The 25,393-nt window shown below is 46.9% G+C and overlaps 1 protein-coding gene across 1 annotated transcript in view; it reads right to left on the bottom strand.

Moving 5' to 3' along the window:
- ESR2 (estrogen receptor 2) overlaps positions 1-24,944 on the bottom strand; it is a 70,771-nt gene extending 45,827 nt beyond the window's left edge. The window contains exons 1-3 of the mRNA XM_017349392.4: positions 24,806-24,944; positions 7,144-7,599; positions 3,960-4,126 (exon numbers count right to left, since the gene is read on the bottom strand). Of these exons, the coding sequence (XP_017204881.4) occupies positions 3,960-4,126; positions 7,144-7,562 (586 nt within the window). The 5' untranslated portion in view covers positions 7,563-7,599; positions 24,806-24,944. The remainder of the gene's footprint in view (positions 1-3,959; positions 4,127-7,143; positions 7,600-24,805) is intronic.
- Between the last annotated feature and the right edge of the window lie 449 nt (positions 24,945-25,393).

Here is a 25,393-nt window from a genome sequence, read left to right as displayed (position 1 = left end):
TGGATCAGTGCGGTGCGCCGGCCGCGGCGGCCATTGGAGGGTGAACCAACGGCAAAGGAAGACCTTTCTCTCTGTCTCTCTCTCACTGTCCACTCTGCCTGTCAAAAAAAAAAAAAAAGATTTCTAGTTTAACCAATAGCAGTTTCGTTAGCTGTGCTTGTTTTGCTTCATTTTGCTTAGTAAGTATTAAATTACTTATCAAACAGAAATCCTATTGCCTGCTCCCAAAATTCCTATTAAACTTTAAAAATAAGATATAAATTGAGGTCCCTTCGAAGCTAAAGTTCAGTAGTAACTGTAAGAGGTTAAATTTTAATTTCTGCTTTAAGGGGACCAGTATCATGGTGTAGCCGCCTGCAAAGCTGGCATCCCATATGGGCACCAGTTCAAGTCCCTGCTGCTCCACATGCTCCAGCTCCCTGTTAATGGCCTGAAAACGCAGCACAAGATGGCCCAAGTGCTTGGGCCCTGCCACCCATGTGGGAGACCAGATGGAGCTCCTGGCTCCTGGCTTTGGCCTGGCCCAGCCCTGTATGTTGTGGCCATCTGGGGAGTGAATCAGCAGATGGAAGATCTGTCTCTCCCTCTAACTCTTTCAAATAAATAAATTTTTTAAAAAATCTGCTTTTAATCCTGATCATGTAATCACACAGATTGAAGTATATTTGAAATTCGGTCTCTATCACAATTTAAATTTATCTATGTTTCAAGTCAAAAGAGGAAACCAAAGGAAGCTGTCAGTTCTTATAAATGATCTATAAAGGACAGAACAAAAATATCAAAGTTCCCTTTTTAAAGACTGTTTAGGCTGGCGCCGCAGCTCACTTGGCTAATCCTCTGCCTGCGGCGCCGGCACCCCGGGTTCTAGTCCCGGTTGGGGTGCCGGTTCTGTCCCGGTTGTTCCTCTTCCAGTCCAGCTCTCTGCTGTGGCCCAGGAGTTTAGTGGAGGATGGCCCAAGTGCTTGGGCCCTGCACCCGCATGGGAGACCAGGAGAAGGACCTGGCTCCTGGCTTCGGATCCGCACAGTGTGTCAGCCATAGCAGCCATTTGGAGAGTGAACCAACGGAAGGAAGACCTTTCTCTCTGTCTCTCTCTCTCTCATTGTCTAAATCTGCCTGTCAAAAAAAAAAGACTGTGTAAACACTGAGAACCTGACAGCCCTGGCTGATTTTGTAGGGGGGCACAACACTGGGAAACAACCAAAACTGAGCTGTCAGTTATCAGCGTTCAGAGAGCATTCGCGCATACAGATGTTTCTCCAACAGCAGAAAAACGGTCTTTGAATACTCATGTCATTAGTTGTTGGTGGGTCAAAATTTCATTAAGCGTTAAAATCCCAGAACCTCAGCCAGGTGTAGAATTGCCAACTTATCAAGAGTTCAGTTCTGAGTTTCAGAAAACCTGAACTGTTCTTACCATAGATGACAGGGAAATGGACCCAACTTTATCGTATTCTACTGCTCCAGGGATCATAAATACACAATCACTGAACATGTTTTTACACCATCAACCTTTCGTCATCTTGTGCACGTCCATTTCACAGAGGAGGAAAGAGGCAGGGAGGGAAGTCTCAGAGCTAGGAAGTGGAGGCGTCAAGACCAACAGGGCGGCCGGTGCCACGGCTCAATAGGCTAATCCTCCACCTTGTGACGCCGGCACACCGGGTTCTAGTCCCAGTCGGGGCACCGGATTCTGTCCCGGTTGCCTCTTCCAGGCCAGCTCTCTGCTGTGGCCTGGGAGTGCAGTGGAGGATGGCCCAATTGCTTGGGCCCTGCACCCCATGGGAGACCAGGAGAAGCACCTGGCTCCTGCCTTCGGATCAGCGCGGTGCGCCGGCTGCAGTGCGCTGGCCACGGCGGCCATTGGAGGGTGAACCAACAGCAAAGGAAGACCTTCCTCTCTGTCTCTCTCTCACTGTCCACTCTGCCTGTTAAAAAAAAAAAAAAAGGACCAACAGGGCGGATCCCAGGGAATGCTGGGAAACTGATCTTCAGCTATGTACATTCTTCTCCTTACCACCCTCTGGACTCCAGGTAAAAATGTCCTCAAAATCTAGAGTTATCCATGGGTGAGTTAATTGGGTAAACTGCTATTTGCCATGCAAGGTTGCTTTTCCTCACTGGTCAAGAACAAAGTTCAGAGACTTTGACAGAAAAAGGAGGGGAGCTCTAGGATGGGAAGAAAGGACGCTGCCAGGAGGGGCTGCTGTGAGACAGGGGACAAGAGCACCAGGGAGCAAGAGAATGACGCCAGCCCATCAGGGCTGGAGAAGGAGGGACGTGTGCACCAAGACGACCAGTGCACGCAACTTGGAAGCCGATTTGACAAGCGATTAGGAAACAAAACAAAACCTCAGCCTAGGAGGAATGGAGAAGGTTGGTCTACACCAAACCAGAAAATAAGGGAGTTGGAAAGGAGGCTCTGCTAGTTCTCGCGGAGATGTACTTCTAGATCAATTCTCACAATACACTGCCCCTGGGACCAGCGTTGGGCATAGCAGGTAAAGCCTCCACCTGCAATGCCGGCATCCCGTTTGGGCACTAGTTCATGTCCTGGATGCTCCACTTCCAATCCAGCTCCCTGCTAATGTGTCCTGGAAAAAGCAGCCGACGATGGTCCAAGTACTTGAACCCCTGCTACCCATGATGAAGTTCCTGGCTTCAGCCAGGCTCAGCCCTGGCCATTGAGGCCATCTGGGGAGTGAACCAGTGAATGGAAAAATCAATCACTTTCCCTTTCCCTCCTTCTCTCTCATTTTCTCTCTAATTCTTTCAAAATAAATAGAAACCTTTAAAAAAAAAATACACTGCCCTTGAATTCCTGGTTTCTGATCATCTCCACAAAATGTACAAGGGTACTTCAAAAATTTTGTGGATAAAAAATGAAATTAAGAGATAAGCTTATTTGAAATCCACAGATATTTTTCATAATGTGTCTTTTTCCATGAACTCTTTGAAGAACCCTCAATATGCATGGATTTGAAAATTTTTTGCACCAAAATAAATCCTTTGTGCAGAGAGACAGAGAGAGAGAGAGAGAGAGAGAGAGAGAGAGAGAGAAACAGAGCTCCCATCTACAGGTTCAAATCCCTGCCACAGCTGAGGCTGGGCCAGTGCTGGAGCCAGGAGCTGCGACTCCTGTGTGCAGCAGGAACCCAATCACTCGAGCCATCGCTGCTGCATCCCAGGGTCTGGAACGGCAGGAAGTTAGAATCGGGAGCTGGGGCTACAAACTGAACTCAGGTACTCCAATACGGAATGTGAGCATCTCAGTGCCAGATGCCTGCCCCTTGAACAGATTTTTTGACAGGCAGAGTGGACAGTGAGAGAGAGAGACAGAGAGAAAGGTCTTCCTTTGCCGTTGGTTCACCCTCCAATGGCCGCTGCAGCTGGCGTACCATGCTGATCCGAAGCCAGGTGCTTCTCCTGGTCTCCCATGCGGGTGCAGGGCCCAAGGACTTGGGCCACCCTCCACTGCACTCTCGGGCCACAGCATTTAAATTCCCTCTTCCCATAATCGTTTTATAGCCCTCTCATGCTAAGTTTCTCTCCCTGAGGAGTCAGCCCACCATCAAAACAATCGTGCTTGTCCTTTATTGAACCTAAGTCAGTCTGAAGGAACAGTCTTTGCAATCCCTCATAAGCACACATTCTCTCCAACCAATATCTTCACAGGGTTCTAACTAGACATCTTCTCCTACCGCCCCACGGGTGAAGATGAGGTGGGGTGCACTGGAGCTGGCTATGTAACCTTGGGGCTCTGGCACAGAGATAGGCAATGCAAATCAGGTGGTCTGCACATGAAGACAAGCCATCGTGTTACCCCCCACTCCCAACCCCTGCTCATCCAGGACCTGGTGCGCCTGACAGGCCGATGGCAGAATTTCCATCCAGCCACCTCTGCAAAGCTGTTTGAAAGCAAAGCTGGAAACTGAGAGCAGGTAACAGTACTCTTGTACCTTGAATGCTCCTTTTAAAGAAGGCCTTACACCCTTCACACGACCAGACTCCGTAGTGATATCCCGACGCATAGTCGCTGCAGACGGCACAGAAGCGGGCATCCTTCTTCGAACTTGTCACGGGGCTGGCGCAACTGTCTCCACTAACCTTCCTCTTCAGGGCCTCTCTGGGGACCAAGAAAATATCCATTTTAAAGGAAGATCAAAGGGAAAGAAATACTTTCCAGAAAAAAAAAAAAAAAAACAATGCCCACACAGACTAATCTGATCTCTTTGTCTTCCAGGGTTCACAATAGATACAACAGGACTTCCAAAAGCTCATGGAAAAATGGAATTAAAAGATAAGCATACTTGGGGGTGGGGGGCAAAAAATTTGAAATGCAGGCATAGTTTATTTTCATAACACACAGTTTCCAGGGACCTTCTGAAGACCCCCTTGTACATCCCACGAAACCTGACAGAGCAGAACCTTCGCTCCTACAGCAGATCTGTAGAGCGACTTCCGTTGAGAGCAGCCAAGCGAGTCGACGCCCATGCCCGCAGGGCTGACGAGCACCACTAACGGCAGAAGGCCTGTTTCAGCCACAGGGGCAGCGGCGTCCTTGTGTGGCAGAAATGAAGCGGCCAGACGCAACCTCATCCAGAGGGCTGAGCCACAGGCAGGGCACGCCGCCACCCTCCCTGGTCGCTGAAGTCCACTGACACCCCGGGGATGGGCTTGACCTCACGCAACCTGCTGCAGGCGCCAGTCACCCCCGTCCGCATCGCACAGCAGCCGGTCAGGCACTACAGCGTCCCGTTTCAACAGAAGACAAAACCTTCCCTTCTGCAACTTTAGATAAAGGTCTACTGGAGTAACAAATGGACTCCAAGTCACATGGAGACGAATACTATACTCTGGTTAAAGAGAGGGAGGTGGGGAGAGGGCAGAAAGGAGAAGAGAAGGCTGCCTGGCCAGGGAAAGCTCAGGTGGGTGAAGCAGAGGCCGGGCCCTGGCCCCACGGCAGAACCGGCCCAGCAGGGAAGCACGGGCAGCACCAGACCCAAGCCCGGCCACTTCCTCGTTTTGCTAGGGCATATTTCATTTGGAAAGTATGATAAAGGGTTGACCGTTTGATCAATGAAGGTAATTTTCATTTGGTTTAGCTTGTCCAAATATCAGAACTTTGATCAGAATTCATGCTCAAAACATACTTCTGCCTTTAAAGGCTGAATGAAAAGCACTGCTTTTATTTTTTATTTTTCTAAAGTACTGCATTTAAAAAGTTTCCCATGGGGCCGGCCTTGTGGTGCAGCGAGTAAAACCACCTACAAGGCCAGCACCTCATGCAAATGCCGTCTGTGTCCCAGCTGCACCACCTCCAGCTCCCTGCTATTGGGCTGGGAAAAGCACTGGAAGATGACCCAAGTGTTTGGGCCCTGCCGCCCATCTGGGAGACCGGATGAAGCTCCTGGCTTTCACCTGGCTCAGCCCTGGCCACTGTGGTCATTTGGGGAGTGAACCACCAGATGGAAGCTCTCTCTATATATCCCTCCCTATCTCCCTCCCTCCCTTACACTCCGCCCTTCAAATAAGAAGAGAAAGTAATGAACTTTCATATCCAGTATGTTCTCATTTAACTTTCACTGTTTTAGAATTTCATCTCCCTCTTCTCTTCCCCTCATTAATGTCTTCCCTTCAGAGGTACAACGATCATTGAAAATGTCCATTAAACTGAGGCCAGCGCTCTGGCTGTAGGCTAAGTTTCCACCTGCCCATATGGGCACAAGTTCTAGTTCCAGCTGCTCCTCTTCCTGTCCAGCTTTCTGCCGTGGCCTGGGAAAGCAGCAGAAGATGGCCCAAGTCCTTGGGCCCTGCACCTGCGTGGAAGACCCAGAGGAAGCTCCTGGCTTCAGACTTGCCCAGTACCAGCTGGCTGTTGCGGCCATTTGGGGAGTGAACCAGCAGATGGAAGACCATTCTCTCTGTCTCTCCCTCCCTCTCTCTGTAATTCTACCTCTCAAATAAATAAATCTTAAAAAAAAAAAAAAAAGAAAGTATTATTAGACTGAAATAATCCATCTTACCTTGCATTTAAAGAGTACAAATATTCTTTTCCACTTCAGGAAATTTCAAATGATGTCTATATTAAATGATTTCCCACCAGTTTTATAATGGGCTGGGCGTCTGGCCTAGCAATTAGGATGCCTGCACCCACATGGATGTGCCTGGGCCCTTCACTCCAGCTCTCTGCCGATGTGCACTCTGGGAGGCAGCAGTGATGCCCCAGCAGGTGGGACACTGCCACCTAGAGGGCGGACCATGATGGAGCTGCCAGTTCCCGGCTTCAGTCTGGCCTGGTTCTGCCACTGTGAGCATTTGAGAGTAAACCAGCAGATACAGGGATGCTGCCTATCCCTCCTTCTCTTTCTCTGCCTCTCAAAAAATTTTAAGCTGTACCAATTGCCTGTCTTTACAGGTTTCAGGCGGCTAGTATTCCTTTAAGTTGTAGTACTGCCACACTTATTTTTATCCTGGGAACAATTTTTCATGAACACTATATTGTGATTTCACTATGAGTCTAACCTAAAACTAAAAAAATTGGTATTCAAACTTAGGAAAAAAGGAAGATAATTTTTATAGTATAAATACAGCAGCATTCACAATAGTGAGCTGTGCCTGCAACACTCACCTACAAGTACAATTTTTCAATGAGGACTGGAATATTAGAAGAGAACATGGGGCCAGCGCTGTGGCATAGTGGGTAAAGCTGCTGCTCATAGAGCCAGCATCCCATACGGATACGGGTTCAAGTCCTGGCTTCGGATTGGCCCAGCTCTGGCCATTGCAGCCAACTGGGGAGTGAACCACTGGGTAACAGACTCTCTCTCTCTCTCTCTGCCTCTGCCTCTCTGTAACTCTACCTTTCAAATAAATAAGTCAATCTTAAAAATAAAGGAAGAATAAAACAGTGCATCACGTTTTAGGTGCTCCAAGTAATGAATGACTTATTACGAGAGTTGCTCAAAAAGTTCAGGGGACAATGGAATTAAAATGTGAACTCCAGCGCCACACACACACTCCACGAACTTTCTGAAGGGTCCTCATAAATGAAGACACTGGGAACGCACGTCCGTCTTCTCGGTAACCGGGAGGGGAGCCGAGTCCCCACGGAATACGGCTCAGAACGAAGGCCGGCCTCACCTGTTCACAGGCGAGGTGTGCTCCAGCGGTCGCACTTCACACCACGAAGGCTTCTGAGGTTCTGGGTACAGAAGTGACGACTGACAACGGATGGCTAAAGGAGACAGGTGGCCAGGAGTCGGCCACAGCACATCTGGACTTGTGGGCTGTCGCCCCGGCCCACGGTCCGCCTCACTGGCGCCGCTGGGGACGCTGTAATTCATCATGGCAGGGCTGTAGAAGGTCATGGCGGGGTACTCGTGGTGGTTCTCTACGTAGGAGGCAGGGACGTAGAGGGGGCCGTGCTCCAGGGGTAAGACAGACTGACTGCAGTTGTAGGAGGCAGGAGAGTGAAGGCTGGATGGTGAGTTTTTGATATCCATGTCTTGACTAGGTAGCAGCTGTGTAAACTCCTTGCAACACGAGGCACGGAGGGACATTACAACATCCTCAAAGGCTCATGGGTGGGGAAAATAGCTGGAAAGAGAAGCAAAAGACATTGCTAAGTTACACCTGCAGTTGCAACAGCTGAAAAGTGTTAAAACTTTTTTATTTTAAAAATATTCTCATCTAAATACGATTACAAATACATCCTGAAAGATGTGTATGAAAATATTAACTCAGAGGGGTGGGAATAAGCGGTGTGCACTACTCATCTTCTAGTGTATTTCTTGATTGGTTTTGTTGTTATTCTTAACCACAATAAATTAATGATGGGAACTTATTCTACAGTAGTATTTTAAAAAGCACAAGATTAGGAGTGGACGTTTGGCTTGGCGGTTAAGCCATCAGTTAGGACACCGCCCTCCCGTATCAGAGTGCCTGGGTTCAAGTCTCAGCTCCACTCCCATTTCCAGCTTCCTGCTGATACACCCTGGGAGGTGGCAGATGATAGCTCAAGTAGTTGGGTCTGTGCCATCCTCATGGGAGAGTTGAACTGAGTTCCTGGCTCCGTGCCTGGCTCACATCTAGCAGTTGCCACAAAGTGTTTTTTCTAGGATTAGACAAATTTATTTGAAAACTCTTATTGGAAGAGATCAATTTGTAACAGTGCAAGAATTAACAGATATTCAAATACACTATGAATCTCCAATAATAAAAAATACTGAATAACAGCACATGGAAAGACCGGCCAATGCAACTGTGTCACTTATCATTCTACTGTCTTTCAATTTTAAATGCATCCTTCAATGTACGCTCTATGGTAAACCATGGAATTCCTTCAAGGAAGGAAAAGTGAGTGCAATACTGAGCCTTTTCAGTAGAGGGCGCTAGAGGCACACTGCGAGACTTGCTGTAATTCCTAAACCCTGGGAAGGATGTGAGCCCAGCCCAGCCACAGGTCCAGAATAAGGTTCCTCTGTGACCTTCCCTCTCGGTGTACTGATAACCTTCCCCAGTCACATGTTCAAGCTGTAGCCCAAAGGGTAGCCCACCACAAAATAATGAGTGAAGCAAGACTTGCCACCCTCTAGGGTCTGTGTGTCACGGGGCTCCCAGTGCACACCCATACCACTCCCTGCTGACTGCCAGCTGCCCACTTGCATTTGGAAGGGGCAACTCCAGAGCAGCCCGGCTTATCCCAGCCAGCATCACCGCTAGCTAGTGGCTGAACCTCACTTTCCCTATTGAGGTCTGAACCCCTCCAAGTTTGTCCTTCCTTGGGTACTCTTCCTCAGTCCCAAATATCAGACAGAGTTCTTCATATCTTACACTTAATCTCCTATTACAATTAGTAATTCTTTATGTTAAACTTCCCCTGTTGGAGGTATTATGTAGTGTCTACCTCCTTTGGACCCTGACTGCCAAAGGAACACAGCAGAAATCCAGAAACAGAAAAAGCCAAGCAAAAGACGAGTCAGCCGAGATGGTGGAGTAGCGAGGTAGCTTCCTGCTCTAGTCCAGGAAAGACAGCTTTAAAAAGGGGAGAGAGTGCAGTTTCTGGGAAGAGTCAGGGAGAAAATGGCAGAGGAAACTATGCAAATTAGAGGGACACAACAGACCTATGCAGAGGGCGTGGACACGCACAGCTCAGGACACCAGCAGCCGAGCCTCCACACAGCTTTGGAGAGAGGTGAGCCCAGACTGCAGCAGCCCAAGCTACTGCCAAACTAGAGGAGAAAAAAGAGGGGGACACGTTTCTCTCTCTCCCATCACCTTGCAACAGCGTCCTATAACAAGCCGATTCAGAGTGGGTGCCATTTTTGGATGTACATAACAGCTGTGCCAGCTTGTGTCCACCCAGCAATCAGCAGAGCGGAGACTCTGGAGTCTGGCTGGGAGAACTGATCCGGGCCTGGGTGCTTGTGACTGTGGGAGGCTTGTGAGCCAGGACCGAGAAAACACTGAGGCTGTGTGCATGCAGGGTGTGGCTGGGACTCTGGGCAGTCACTGTGGGAGGCTCCACATGATCAGGGCTCCCTGGTTCCCTGGTGAGGGACTCTGTTGGGGAATCTGCTTACACCAAGGACTGTACCAATCCTCTGTGGGGTCCTTGTGGAAGTACAGATGAATATTATACCCACTAGGGCTAGCGCCCAGGCACTGGTCTCCTTTGAGGAGAGGAAATGAGCTGAGTCTACACCAACAGAAGAAAAATCTTCCCTCTGATAAAAGAAAAAAAAAGAGATTTACCACATCCAACCTGGGTGTCAACATCAAATCAAACCTGAAACTAGTAGAAAATAAATAAAATTAGAGAAGAAACCAACAAAAATGAAACCAAAAAATACAAAAGATCAGCAAAACAAAGAGCTATTTTTTGAAAAAATAAACAAACTTGACACACCATTGGCCCAACTAACCAAAAAAAGTAGAAGACCCAAATCAATAAAATTAGAGATAAAAAAGGAAATGTAACAACAGATACCACAGAAATAAAAAGAATCATCAGAAATTACTACAAAGAGCTGTACACCAACAAATTAGGAAACCTAGCAGAAATGGATAGATTCCTGGACACATAGAACCTACCTACCTAAATTGAGCCATGAAGACACAGAAAACCTAAAGAGACCCATTACCAAGACAGAAATTGAATCAGTAATAAAAACCTTCCCAACAAAGAAAAGACCAGGACCAGATGGCTTTACTGATGAATTCTACCAGACATTTAAAGAAGAAGTAACTCTAATTCTTCCCAAGTTATTCAAAACAATTGAAAGGGAGGGAATCCTCCCAAATTCTTCTATGAAGCCAGCCTCACCATAATTCCTAAACCAGAATAAGATGCAACTGAAAAAGAGAATTACAGACCAATTTCCCTGATGAACATAGATGCAAAAATCCTCAACAAAATTCTAGCCAAGTGAATCCAACAATACATCAGAAAGATCATCTACCCAGACCAAGTGGGATTTATCCCTGGCATGCAGGGATGGTTCAATATTTGCAAATCAATCAATGTAATATATAACATTAAAAAACTGAACAAAAACCATATGATTATCTCAACAGATGCAGAGAAAGCATTTGATAAAATACAACACCTTTCATGATGAAAACTCTAAGCAAATTGGGTATAGAAGGAACATTCCTCAATACAATCAAGGCAATTTATGACAAACCCATGGCCAGCATCATATTAAAAGGGGAAAAGTTGGAAGCATTCCCACTGAGATCCAGTACCAGAAAGGGATGTCCACTGTCACCATTGCTATAAAATATAGTCCTGGAAGTTTTAGCCAGAGCCATTAGGCAAGGGAAAGAAATCAAAGGAATATAAACTGGGAAGGAAGAAGTCAAACTATCCCTATTTGCAGATGACATGATTCTATATACAGGAGACCCAAAAGACTCCACTAAGAGACTACTGGAACTCATAGAAGAGTTTGGTAAAGCAGCAGGATATAAAGTCAATACACAGAAATCAACAGCCTTTGTATACACAGACAATGCCATAGCTGAGAAAGAATTTCTAAGATCAATCCCATTCACAATAGCTACAAAAAAAATCAAATACCTTGGAATAAACTTAACCAGGATGTCAAAGATCTCTCGGTGAGAATTACAAAATATTAAAGAAATAGAAGATAACAAAATAAATGGGAAAATCTTCCATGTTCATGGATTGGAAGAGGCAGTATCATCAAAATGTCCATACTTTCAAAAGCAATTTACAAATTCATTGTAACACCAATCAAAATACCAAGGATATTCTTCTCAAGTATAGAAAAAATGTTGAAATTCATATGGAAACACAGGAGACCCCAAATAGCTAAAGCAAACAAAAACAAAGCTGGAGGTAACACAATACTAGATTTCAAGACAATACTACAAGGCAGTTATAATCAAAACAGCCTGGCATTGGATAGACCAGTGGTACAGAACAGAAACACACCAGAAATCAATCCAAGCATCTACAACCAACTTATATCTGACCAAGGAGCTAAAACCAATCCCTGGAGCAAAGACGGTCTCCTCAAAAAATGGTGCTGGGAAATATGGGTTTGCACACGCAAAAGTATGAAGCAAGACCCCTATCTTACACTTTACACACAAATCCACTCAACATTGATTAAAGACCTAAATCTATGATCTGACACCATCAAATTATTAGAGAACAACAGGGAAACCCTGCAAGACATTGGCACAGGCAAGAACTTCTTGGGAAGGACCACAGAGGCACAAGCAATCAGAGCCCAAATTCAGAAGTGTGATTACATTGAGAAGCTTCTGTACTGCAAAAGAAACACTCAGGAAAGTGAAGAGGCAACCAACAGAATGAGAGAAATTATATGCAAACTACACAACCGATAAAGGATTAATAACCAGAATATATAAAGAGATCAAGAAACTCAACAACAACAAAACAAATAACCCAGTGAAGAGGACGTAAACAGACATTTTTCAACACAGGAAATCCAAATGGCCAACAGACACGTGAAAAAATGCTCAGGATCGCTAGCTGTCAGGGAAATGCAAATCAAAACCAAAAATGAGGTTTCACCTCACCCCAGTGAGAGTGGCTTACATACAGAAATCAACAAACAACAAATGCTGGCAAGGAAGTGGGGAAAAAGGTACCCTAATCCACTGTTGGTGGGAATGTAAACTAGTAAAGCCACTACGGAAGACAGCATGGAGATACCTCAGAAATCTGAATACAGACCTACCAGATGACCCAGCCATCCCACTCCTGGGAATTTACCCAAGGGAAATGAAATCAGCATGTGAAAGAGTTATCTGCACCCCCACGTTTATTGCAGTTCAAGAAATTATGGGATATGTACACCTCAGAATACTACACAATATTAGAAAAAAGAAAGAAATCTGGTCATTTACAACAAAATGGATGAATCTAGAAAACATCATAATTAGTGAAATAAGCCAGTCCCAAAGGGACAACACCACATGTTCTTCCTGACCTGCAACTAATAGAGCACCTAAAAGGAAATCTGTAGACGTGAAATTAACACTTTGAGAAGCAATAACTGGAACAGCTCTTGACTGTTGAGGAACAGTTATATGTATATACATATATATATGTATATATGTATATGTATATAAGTGTGTGTATATATGTATATATACACACATTCTATTTGTTGAATTCTTTAACAGAGTTAAACACATGTATAAAGCCGACTGAAAATAGATTTCAGTAAAAAATAAGAGCGGGAGTAAGAGAGAGAGGAGAAAGAAGGGCTGGGAGTATGGGTGGGAGGGTACGCATGGTGGGAAGAATCACTATGTTCCTAAAGTTGTAATTATGAAGCATATGAAGTTTTTAACTATAAAGCTGTATAGTTCTGCATACGTTCCTACAGACTTATTTCAAAGAGTACAGTTTAAAAACTTGCCATAGGGCACCAAATCCCCTTAAGCTGGGTGGCAAAATACCATATTAAGTGTTAAAGTGATCATATGAATAGGATTAAGAGTCTGGTAATAACAGATAGAATGAAAAAGGAGTAAATGCTCCAACATGGAAAGAAAGCAGTCCACACAGTGGACTCATAGAATGACAATCGCTTTAAGTAGCACTCTGACCTCAGTCAGCCCTTAAAGCATTCTGGTCTAGCTGAAAAGTTGACAAGAGCATTTCAGGCATGGAAAGCCAAGACACTGAGGCAAAAAAAAAAAAATCCTACATGAAGGATCTTGGATAGTGAAACCCCAGTGGAAAGAAATGATCAAAGGAGGAGGTACTTTTCCTTAAGGGGAAGAGAGAACTTCCACTTTGCTTATGGCCTTGTCTAAATACTGACAGAGTTTGTGCATTCAAAAGGCTTCCATAGCCTAGGCAGCTCATGTCAAGAGCCTCAGGTGATCACTGACGTCATACATAAGAGCGTTAATTGTTAAATTAACAACAAGAGTCACTGTGCACTAACTTCCCATGCAGGACCTCTGTCCTCAAAGATTTGTATTATAATTATGTCTAAGTGCTCCCAAACGTGTATCATGTATCATCCTTGGGTGCTTCGTTAAAGCTAATTAAGTTTCTAATAAAAAAAAAAGGAAGAAGTGAAATTAACTTAAAGATGCCAGAACTTTGAACAGTCCTTCCTTGTCTCTACTGTTGAGGAAAAGTTTTTTCTTTTGTTTTGTTTTGGTTTTTTTCATGCAAATTGTTGAACTCTTTACTTAGTATAGAGTTGGTCTTCTGTGTATAAAGTTTAACGAAAATGGGTCTTAATGGAGAATGGGACTGGGAATGGGAGAGGGGAGGGGGAAGAGGAGGAGGGGTGGGAGTGTGAGTGGGAGGGTGGGTAAGGTGGGAAGAATCACTATATGCCTAAAGTTGTGCTTATGAAATATGTATTCCTTTTAAAAATGCAGAAGAAAAAGCCAAAGGTTTTGGAAATTTGGTCTATGACATAACGGTGATAGCAGTCCTGGAAAGTGAAGTCGGTCCCTGTCTGAAACTGCACACCAGGGGCTGGTGCCATGGCTCACTTGGTTAATCCTCCGCCCACAGCACCAGCATCCCATATGGGCACCGGGACCTAGTCCCGGTTGCTCCTCTTCCAGTCCAGCTCTCTGCTGTGGAGTGCAGTGGAGGATGGCCCAGGTCCTTGGGCCCTGCACCTGCATGGCAGACCAGGAGGAAGCACCTGGCTCCTGGCTTCAGATCAGTGCAGCGCCGGCCATAGTGGCCATTTGGGGGGTGAACCAATGAAAGGAAGACCTTTCTCTGTCTCTCCCTCTCACTGTCTAACTCTGCCTGTCAAAAAATAAAATAAAATAAAAAACTGCGCACCAGCATAAACTCCAGAGATCAACACACAAGACAGAGATGGAAGGCAGGGGTAAGGGAAGGAAAGGGGGCAGGAGGGGCACCGCACAAGCACTAGAAGCAAATACGGATGCATTCCTTCGTAACTCCCATATAGGGAAGAATCTTAACTATGGCTAGAAATCCAGAAGCAATTAAAAAATGACCAGTAAGCTTGGTACAAAAAAAAAAAAAAAGTCTATCTTTGCGTATTACAAAGCACCCAAGGGAATGAGTATTTAGCCCACATCCCACATCAGAGTGCCTGGGTTTGATGCCTGCCCCTAGCTCCTGCCAATGCAGGCCCCAGTAAGCATCAGTGATGGCTCAAGTAATTGGTTTCCTGCCACCCACGTGGGAGACCTGGATTGATTCCTTGGCACCCAACTCTGGCACAAGCACCACCAACTGTTGCAGGCACTTGAAGAATGAACCAGAGGAGGCACGTGTATGTTCTCATTAAAAGAAAAGACCAAGCAAAGTAAAAAACGAATAACAAACTGGAAACAAAAAAGATTCTCGTGGCTCACTAGGCTAATCCTCCGCCTTCTGGTGCTGGCACACCGGGTTCTAGTCCCAGTCAGGGCGCCAGATTCTGTCCCGGTTGCCCCCCTTCCAGACCAGCTCTCTGCTGTGGCCCGGGAGTGCAGTGGAGGATGGCCCAAGTGCTTGGGCCCTGCACCCCATGGGAGACCAGGAGAAGCACCTGGCTCCTAGCATCGGATCAGCGCGGTGTGCTGGCCGCAGTGCCCTGGCCATTGGAGGGTGAACCAATGGCAAAGGAAGACCTTTCTCTGTCTCTCTCTCTCACTGTCCACTCTGCCTGTCAAAAAAAAAAAAAAAAAAAGATTCTCAATTTATGTTAGAAAGAAGGGGCTTGGAGACAGTGCTGTAGTGCAGCAGGCCGGGCTTCCGCCACAGCGCCAGCATCCCATATGGGTGCCAGTTCAAGTCCCGGCTGCTCCACTTATAATCCAGCTCCCTGATGGTGTGCCTGGGAAGGCAGCAAAGGATGGCCTGGGGCCCGGAGCCCCTGCCAGTCGAGTGGGAGACCCAGAGGATGGCTTCAGCCTGGCCCATCCCTGCTCACTGTGACCGTTTGGGAGGTGAACCAGCAAATGGAAAATTTCTCTCATTCTCTCTCAGATTTTCAAATAAATAAAAACTTTAAAAGGGGATGGCTCATCTCCATAGAACATGGAGAGAAAGCCTAGATTAAGATTTTTTAAAAGCTACATTTATTTATTTGAAAGTCGGAGTTACAGGGAAAGAGAAGGCGAGACAGAGAGAGCTCTCTGCTGTTCACTCCCCAGATGGTCGCAACAGCCAGCACAGGTTCAGGCTGAAGCCAGGAGCCAAGAGCTTCTTCCAGGTCTTCCGTGTACATAGCAGGGGCCCAAGCACCTGGCTCATCTTCGACTACTTTTCCCAGGCCATTAGCAGCGAGCTGGAATGGAAGTGGGGCATCCTGAACATGAACAAGTACCCATATGGGATACCAGTGTCACAGGCAGTGGCTTAGCCTGCTGTGCCACAACACTGGCTCCAGATGTAATATTAAAAGGTCAGAGCTCGCGCTGTGACATAGTAGGTTACGCCTCCGCCTGCGGCACCAGCATCCTATATGGGAGCCAGTTCAAATCCCGGCTGCTCCACTTCAGATCCAGCTCCCTGCTAATGGCCTGGGAAAGCAGAAGACCCGGAAGAAGCTCCTGACTCCCAGCTTCAGATCAGCCCTGCTCCGGCCCCTGCAGCCATCTGAGGGGTGAACCAGCAGATGGAAGACCTCTCTGTCTCTCCCTTTGTGACTGTGCCTCTCAAGTAAAATAAAAAATCTTTAAAAATATATTTTTAAAAAGCCAAAAACTTCTTTAGAAAAAAGGCAAAAGATACAGAAAGAACACAAAAAGGAAGGACATGACTCAAAACATGAAAAGATGTTCATTCTCATTCATAAAATAGATACAAATCAAACCCACCTCAAGATACCATTGCTCACTTGTGTTTGGCAAAAATTCAACTGTTTAATAGTGGACTCTTTTTGTCAAGGTTACAAGAAAATAGGGACTCTCTCCTACAAGGCTAGGTGGGAAGTGCAAAACTATACAATCTCTGTGAGCATTTGGCAATAGGCAGCAAAATTACACATGCTTTGCCCAGTGACTACATAACGCCAGTCACAAAAAAGAGAAGAAAAGAATCATTTGCTAGCATTGTAAGGGATCATGACATCAGCTCCTCACTCTGAAAATTGGTAATTAAGGGAAGGGAATTAAGCCCACACCCTGCCTTTTTGAGAGAATCTGTATTTTATCCCAAGGTCAAGGTGAAACTCTTCTTTAGAGAAGAATGCCACCTAGTAAGTGGTTCAGAAAAGAAATTTATAGGTAAAGCCAGTCAGTCCAAATGTTAACCATGACTGGGTCCAGGTGGTGGACATTTGCACATTCATGACATCAGTCTTGCAACGTTTCCGCACAATTGAAGTTTTCCACGATAAGAAACTTTGGAGAACAAAGCCACAAAATCATACATGAAATTAAAAATGGAAAGCTTTAAAAAAAGGATTAGAATAACTGGAAGGAAAGAAGATGGAAAAAGAAATAGTGACCAATAATGAGACTTGTTGAGAGAGATCATTAAATAAAGAACTCTTGAGAAAGTCCTCCATTTCCTGTTTTCAGCCCCACTGTCTCCTACGTCCAGATCTACAGGTTTCTTCCCACTGGCATTTTCAGTTGCATACATTATTCCACTTCCCTTCAAAACACTATATATACATATATATGGACATATTTTCAAGTGAATATACATACAAGACTAAATGTATATATATAATATTTCTTCTTTCAAAAGTTGGAGGCCAACCCCCTCGCCCTGAACACAGGCTAGATTGAGTTCTAGGGAACTCAGTTCTCGGGAATAACTCGCAGCAACAGGGATGACAAGGTCATGGAAGGCACTGCAGCACTGGTCACGGCCTGGAGAACTGAGCTACGAGGTGTGAGGACACCCTCGCGGCCCTGCAGAGGCCTCCTGCCAACAGCCAGCAAGGAGCCACAACCTCCAAGCAACAGCCATGAGAGCAAGCTCTCCGCCCAGGATGACTGCAGCCCTGCCTACAACTTGACTTTAACCTCGTAAGAGAAGCCAAGCTGGAAGCCACCCGGCTCAGTGGCTCCTGGAATCCTAACTCTCAGAAATTCAGTGAGGCAATACATGTTTGCTGTCTTACACTGTTAAATTCTATGACAACCTGTTACACAGTAATGGATACTATCCAAGGTATAATTCATCATTTTCCTCCCTAAAACTACCATTTATTTCCTATTTGTGTGAACAAGACCATTTACAGCTGTCTTTGACTGCTCAACTTCAGCTAAAAATTAACCACTAAGGCAGAATGGTTTTTTCTTCCACAGTGCCTGTTCCCCCTGTTCGGTCATCTACTGCCATCTTGAAGCAAGGTCCCATTACTTCTATCTATGCTTATGAAATAGGCTCCCCATCTCCAAGGGCTGCTGCTCCAGGCCCAAGGAGCTGCTCTTAAAACTCAGCTATGCCGGTGCCGTGGCTCAATAGGCTAATCCTCCGCCTAGCGGTGCCGGCACACCGGGTTCTAGTCCCAGTCAGGGCACCGGATTCTGTCCTGGTTGCCCCTCTTCCAGGCCAGCTCTCTGCTGTGGCCAGGGAGTGCAGTGGAGGATGGCCCAGGTGCTTGGGCCCTGCACTCCGTGGGAGACCAGGATAAGCACCTGGCTCCTGCCTTTGGATCAGCGCGGTGCGCCGGCCGTGGCAGCCATTGGGGGGTGAACCAACGGCAAAGGAAGACCTTTCTCTCTTTCTCTCTCTCTCTCACTGTCCACTCTGCCTGTCAAAAAAAAAAAAAAACTCAGCTGTGACGAACACTCTGCTTCCCCCAAGTCATACTCTCCTAACATTCAGGGCATTCCACCGAGTTGCCCCAACTCATCAATCCACTCTAATCTCCTGCTGCTTTCCCACGGAAAACCTACGTTGTCCATGAGAAGCATGTAAAGCGCGTGCGGTGGCTGGTTTTACACCACAGTACGTTTTCCCGCTCCTAGCACCCCTCTAATTACTGACACAGAGCTAATTCCCCTTATTACATTGAATCTTTCATACACATGGTGGAGGCAGGTAGGACAGAAAGGAATTAAAGTTAAACTCCTTCAAGGTACTACTTCTTAGTCACCTTCTACTGCAACTCAGTAAGAACTGCTGTAAGGGAGAAAATGAGAAATCATGGTTAAAATGCAAGATCTCCCCAGGTCAAGGGTATCGTTCAGAGATGGGCCGCCCTCAGAGAGTGTGGCACTGTGCTGAACAGGACACTAAGGGCCCCAAAACAGGCACCCTGTCTTCAAGGAGCTGAAGGGCAGGAAAGACTGGCTAAGGTGATAAAACACAAAGGTGTAGCCCTCTCAAGCAACACCCCAAAAAATACAAAAAAATGACAAGGGAGAGAAGAGAAAAGTAGCTCAAGAATAATATATAATTAAGAGTTTTAGAAACATATTTACACCTGCACACATTTACTAATCACGAGTACAGAATTTCCCATTTCAATTACAGGTGCCCCTTGACATCATAAATTAAAGACATCAGTAAGCGGAAAATGCATCTGATCCACATCACCTACCGACCACCCTCCCCTGGCCACACAGCCGGCGGCAAGTGTCAGCTGGTTTCCGTCATGATCACAGGGTTGACTGCTTCTGCCCTCCACAAGAGAGTGCGTCACATGACCAGCCCAGAAGGAGGTCACAATGCAAGACCGGAAATTCGGCTTCTACAAAATGTGCATCTCTTTCGCTCCATCATAAAGCTGGAAAATCGGAAGCTGAACCATCCTGAGAACAACCTGTCCTTGGATTGCTGATCAACAGATACAAACCCTGATTCCAAACAGAAAGCAGGCAGGGTAAAGCAAGTAGTGCTAATTATCATAAAAACGGAAGCTTCCAATGTTTTCTCAAAATTTGTGATTAAAATACACACAACAGGGACCAGCGCTGTGGTGTAGTGGGTAAAGCTGCCGCCTGCAGTGCTGGCAGCCTATAAAGGCACCAGTTCCAGTCCTGGCTGCTCCACTTCTGTTCCAGCTCTCCGCTATGGCCTGGGAAAGCAGTAGAGGATGGCAAAGTCCGTTGGCCCCCACCCCTGCATGGGAGGCCCGGAAGAAGTTCCTGGCTCCTGGTTTCGGATGGCACAGCTTGGACCATTGTAGCCATTTGGGGAGTGAACCAGCAGATGGAAGACCTCTCTCTCCCTCTCTGCTCTCTGCCTCTGCCTCTCTGTAACTCTGCCTTTCAAATAAATACATAAGTCTTTAAAAAATACATACAACATGAAATTTACTATTTTAGCCTTTTTTAAAATGTACTTATTTGAAGGGCTGGCGTTGTAGAACAGCAGTTTGGGCCATCATTTGCTACACCAGCATCCCATGAGTGCTGATTTGAGTCCGTCTGAACCAGCTACCTATGTGCCTGGGAAGATGGTCCAAGTATTTGAGACCCTGCCACCCACATGGAGACCGGACAGAGTTCTGGGTTCCTGGCTTCACTGCTATCATTTGGGAGTGAACAGGCAGATGGAAAATCTTTCTCTCCACCTCTTGAAAGGCAGAGTGACAGAGAGGGAGAAACTGAGACCTCCCAGCCACTAGTTTACTCCCCACATGCCTGTAACAGTCATGGCTACAGCAGACTGAAGCCAGGAGCTTCATCCGGGTCTCCCACATAGACTGTCTTCTGCTGCCTTCCCAGGCATTTTAGCAGAAAGTGGTATCAGAATAGCTTGGACTTGGGCAGCCTGCGACACCAGCACCCCATATGAGTGCCAGTTCAAGTTCTAGCTGCTCTACCAATCCAGCTCCCCTTTAATGGCCTGAGAAAAGCAGCAGATAATGGCCCAAGTGTTTGGGCCCCTGCCATTGATATGGGAGACCTGACTCCCAGCTTTGGCCTGGCCCAGCAATGACCATTATAGCCATCTGGGGAGTGAACCAGAAGATGGAAGATCTGTCTCTCCCTCTTTATAACTCTTTCAAATAAAGAAATCTTCAAAAAAATAATAAAAAGGCTAGGTTCCCTTTGGGCTGGACATATATTTTTTTTTTACTGTTTAAGATTTATTTAGCCATTTGAAAGGCAGAGTTACAAAGAAGCAGAGGCAGAGACAGAGAGAGAGAAGTCTTCCATTTGCTGGTTAACTCCCCAAATGGCCAGAGCTGGGCTGATCCAAAGCCAGGAGCCAGGAGCTTCTTCTGGGTCTCTCACATGGATGCAGGGGCCCAAGCACTTGGGCCATCTTCCACTGTTCTCCCAGGCACATTAGTAGGGAGCTGGATTAGAAATTGAGCAGCCTGGACTCGAACTGGCGCCAGTATGGGATGCCGGCACTACAAGCAGCAGCTTTACCCGCTATGCCACAGTGGCAGCCCTGGATATCTTTAAAAAAAAAAAAATTGAAAAGCTGAATGATGGGGACAGAGAGAGTTCCATCTTCTATTCCCTGGTTCACTCTCCAAATGGCCAAAACATCCAGAGCTGAGCCAGGCCAAAGCTGTGAGCTAAGAACTCCACCCTGGTCTACCCAGGTGCTTTAGCAGGTGCCTCAACCAGGCAGCTGGATAGGAAATGGATTAGCTAGGACTCCAGCCAGCACTCTGATAGGAGATGTGGGCTTCCCCAACAGCAGTTTGACTCACTGCACCACAACACCTGGCCACTTGCTGGATATCTTTCAGATGCATCTAGATTCATGTGACAACTATTTCTGGTGGCATCATGGATAATTACTAACTTGGTTCCCAGGGCAGAGAGATTTTCTTTAACCAGTGGAGTGGTCCTAGAGAGCAGAACAGGTGGCAAAGGAAGAATTTTCTACTGCGAAGTGCTGAGTAGACCTGATGACCTGAGTAGTCCTATTTTAAAACAGACCTATAAACTAGTCAAAGGAGAGAGTCCCAAAGCGATTAAATTCCTTCAACACTGTTGGACAGGATTTTCTCAACACGTGGTCTGAAAGCCCAAGCCAGGCCTCTGGGACCACAACATCTCTAAAGACTTTAATTGTTGGGCCTGGCAAGCATGGAATTTCACTTGGCCAACAAAGGAACACACACCCAGACATCCCGATGCTGAGAAGTGCTCCGGTCTTAGCATGTCCATTTGCTTTAGTCAGTCACCGTAACTTTGTGCATGTCCTTCGTGGCCAATAACTTTTCTGTCCAGAGACGTCTCTCTCCTTAATCCTCGAGCACTCATACACGTGTCGGGCCTGCTCGGATCACGTCCGCATTCAGCGGAAAGGCTTTTTGTGCACGCTGGATGGGGCGCTGTGTTCTGCCACACTGGCTGGGAACACACTATGGTTCTCGAGCCTGAACTTGGAGGTTTCAGAACTTCTAAATACTGACAGCGATTCTGTGGAGGAGACAAAGGCAGGCCCCAGACATGGCAGAAAGACATTCCAAAAAGAATAGCCTGATTTTATCAAGCACTGTAAGTCTAGCTAAAGACCACAAGCCTGTCTTTGTGCATACTCTGGCTCAGTGGACAGGGCAGAACACTGGGTGCTGGTCTCAGCGCTGCCTGACGCCCAGGTGACCTCAGCCAAATCAGGTTCCCGAGTTTCCACACCTCCTTCAACAGAACAAGGCCAATTATGAGCACATTTTTCACAGTGCGTGAAGAGGAAATGATGGGGGAGGGTACCTCCAAAAGTCCTCGGAAAATGGAATTAAGGGAGAAGTTTAAGACAGGAGTTTGGCCTAGTGGTTAAGACACTTCCATTCCACACTGGAGTGCCTGGGTGGCTTACCCACCTCTGGCTCCTGACTTCAGCATCTTGCTAATGCAAGTGCCCTCATATGCGAAAGCATCCTGTAAGGTATTAATACTCATCTCACAGTATGGCCAGCCTATTGGCATGCTCTTGGAAATACCTACAGTGTTAGCCACCATTTCCAGACAGTTTAAATTCACCTGCCCTGTGGCCACCCAGAAGATTTTTGATTCTCAATTTTACTTTCTTCTGTTCAACACAAGTCCATCACCACCAGTCCAAATAGCTGGGCTGCTGGGGCGCCAGTCAGCATTGTGTGTGTGTGTGTGTGTGTGTGTGTGTGTACAAAATGCCACATCCTCCCGGTGCCACAGTCTGAGGCTTGCAGACTGGTAGTTCATTCCCATTCTCTTCCTCCTCACGCTTCCCCGGGCATTCTGCTCAAACACCCCACACCTGGGTGTCCCCACACGACGTTATGGATTCCCACTCATAAAAGCAGAAACTAGGAGGACTTTCCTGGAAAAGATAACGCATTTCCCAAGCATCAAGGGTCCATGATGTGTGTACGTGCTATTCAGCCATCATTAACTGTAAATGTGTCTTTCCAAAGCAAACAACTATGGCCCTTGATCAACTTAATAAGGAAAAACCACTCCAGAAATCACGATTGAACTGATCCTTAACAAGCGATTTACGTGCTTTTCTCTTGAGAACAATTACATGTATGAGTAGCCTCCAAAACGAGATCAAGCCCCTAATTAGCCTAATTCCCCTAGCAGCCCACTGGAGCTTATTTAGTTGGACAGAAAACAGAATTTTGGGGCATGTTTAGCTGAGCAGTCAAGATGCTATAATACAGCCCATAGCAGATCCGATTTCTGATATGGATGCTATACAGCCCATAGCAGAATACTACCTGGGTTCCACATTCAGCTCCACTCCTGATTGTGTCTTTATCCTTCAGGCAAATCTAGATTTCAAACCATCAGCACAGAAATGGAAAAAAAAAATCCAGACATCTACAAATAAGTTGGGCACAGACCTTAAAATACCTATGAAGGTATTTTAATTTAAGCAACCACAATCATTCTCTACATGTCTTCAAGTTGCCATTTTCTGTTCCTCTGTTGTGCCTCACCACTGGGTAACATGTAATTTCAGGCAGCTTTCTTAATCTCAAGTATAATAAAAGTATTTAAATGCTAAGATTACAAGTGAACAACACATGCTACTAATATTACATAAATAGCAATTTTTAAAATGGCCTTGTATTTCAGCTCAGGGTAATTAACGATGCACCCCATAATCGAAGCCTTACACCACAAGGAGATCCCAATTTGCTGAGAAGCAATGCTGTGAGACCAAGACAAATTTCACACATAACCAAACTCCCTAGTTTCTCATCTGCAAATAACTTTGCCTCAATGTATCCCACTGTGTATAGGGTTAAAACAACAACACTGCAATCCAACATATCTCATAAAAAGGGAAGAATTTAGTTTATTTTTTTTCTTTTGAGAAGAGCAAGAGAAGGCAATTATTTCCAAGTAAAAACATGCTGACAAGCAAAAGTAAAATATCAAGAACGATAGGTGGTGGAAAGGGTTAACTACAAAGAGTTGCAAAGAGGATTCTGAGGGTGGTGGGGCGGCTGTCAAGATTAGGAATTGGGGTGCTGGGTCAGGTTTGCAGAGTGGTCCACCTAAATCGATCCTATTTAACCTTACATAAATCACATTGCAATAAGCCTACTCAGAAAAAAATATCAGGTCCCATGTCTTAAAACAACATGCTACGCTCTAAATTATCAAGTCCAATACTCAAGCATACAGTTCTCCATGGTTCCACACGGATTGTCAAACTTACCCGACGAGTCTTCAAGTCAAGCCTTCAATATTTTATATTACTATTTTCCAATACATTTATGAAGTGAAAAAAAAATCAACTAAAACGATCCACGAGATGAATTCTGAACCATTGCATGTTGGATAAAATTTGCAGCATCTTATTCTTTTTCATGAAGACTCATTGCAGCGTCTCATCCTTCAAAGCGGATGTATCAATAAAAGCTGATCCTATTTTTATGGATGGATTTACTCCTAAATGTTACCTTTCCTGTGTTATAAATACATTCTGAGAAATGCGAGATGATCAGTCCAGCCGGGTCACTCAGAACCACCACGAAACGTGTCCTAAATTGAGTTTTTAATCGCCTCCAGATTAACGTCTTGAGCAAGCGTTAACAGGAGACCTTTTGAAATAACCGAACCTTGTATTTTTCTCTCTTCTAGAACGCACGTGGAAACCACATTTTTTTTCCCCCAGAAAAGATAGCGGAAGAAGCGTGTTCACAGCTCTGTGTGTTCCCGGCACACGGCTTCCCCCGGCAGCAAACACCGCCAAGTTTCCAGCACTTGGCCGAACCCGGCGGCGCGCGCGGGCGCCCACCCGACCGCGGAGCGCGCAGCCAGCGCCCCGCGCCCCTCGGAAGTTGCGCTTCCCTCCGGAACCGCGTCCGGGGCTTCCAGAAAGAGCGGGGCGCCGCGGGCAGCCCGCAGCCCAGCCGAGCGCCGCCTCCGCAGCCGCGCGCGGCGGGGACCCCGCTCCCGCAGCCCGGCGCGTCCGCCCTCGGCCGTGAATACCAACCCGGGGCCGGCGGGCGCAAGCCAGGCGAAGCAGGCGCCGCTCGTCCGGAACGCGCGCCCTTCGTCAGAGCGCAGCGCTGGCCGGGGCGCGCTCGGCGGCCGGCCGCTCGCCACGGGCGGAACCGCAGAGGCGCAGAGCGCACCGGGCGGACGCGCGGCCCGCGGGGCCCTCGCCGCCGCCTCCGCGCGCCGCAAGTTCCCCGAGGCGGCTCCGGCTGCGGGGCGGGGCGCGGAGATCGCCCGCGACTTCGCCGTGGAGCCGCGGCTTCCTTTTAAAGCCCGCCAAGGGCTTGGCGAGAGCGGGGGGTCAGCGGAAGGGCCCACGTGTCCGAGCTCTCCGGGCAGGCGCTGCCACGCGCAAGCCGCCTACTGGAGCTGCCGGCGCCGGGGGCCACTTTGGGCAGCACGTCCCGAGGCCCTGGCCCCACGGGGGCGTCAGGAAGAAGAACCCCAGTGGGGGAAGCGTCACAGAGGCTGTGGATGCCCAAGCCCCCAGCGGAGGCTGGAACCTGGTGCCCCTGGAGAGGCACGGGCTGGAGGCGGAGGCTGGGCTCTCAGCCGTGCCCTTCACGCAGGTGCCGCCTCCGCT

The sequence above is a fragment of the Oryctolagus cuniculus genome, chromosome 20 (genome assembly GCF_051225735.1).
Source record: "Oryctolagus cuniculus isolate XC-2025 breed Fujian yellow rabbit chromosome 20, ASM5122573v1, whole genome shotgun sequence".
NCBI lineage: Eukaryota > Metazoa > Chordata > Mammalia > Lagomorpha > Leporidae > Oryctolagus > Oryctolagus cuniculus.
Note: the sequence above shows the minus strand (reverse complement) of the source record. Positions and strands in the feature narration are given on the sequence as shown.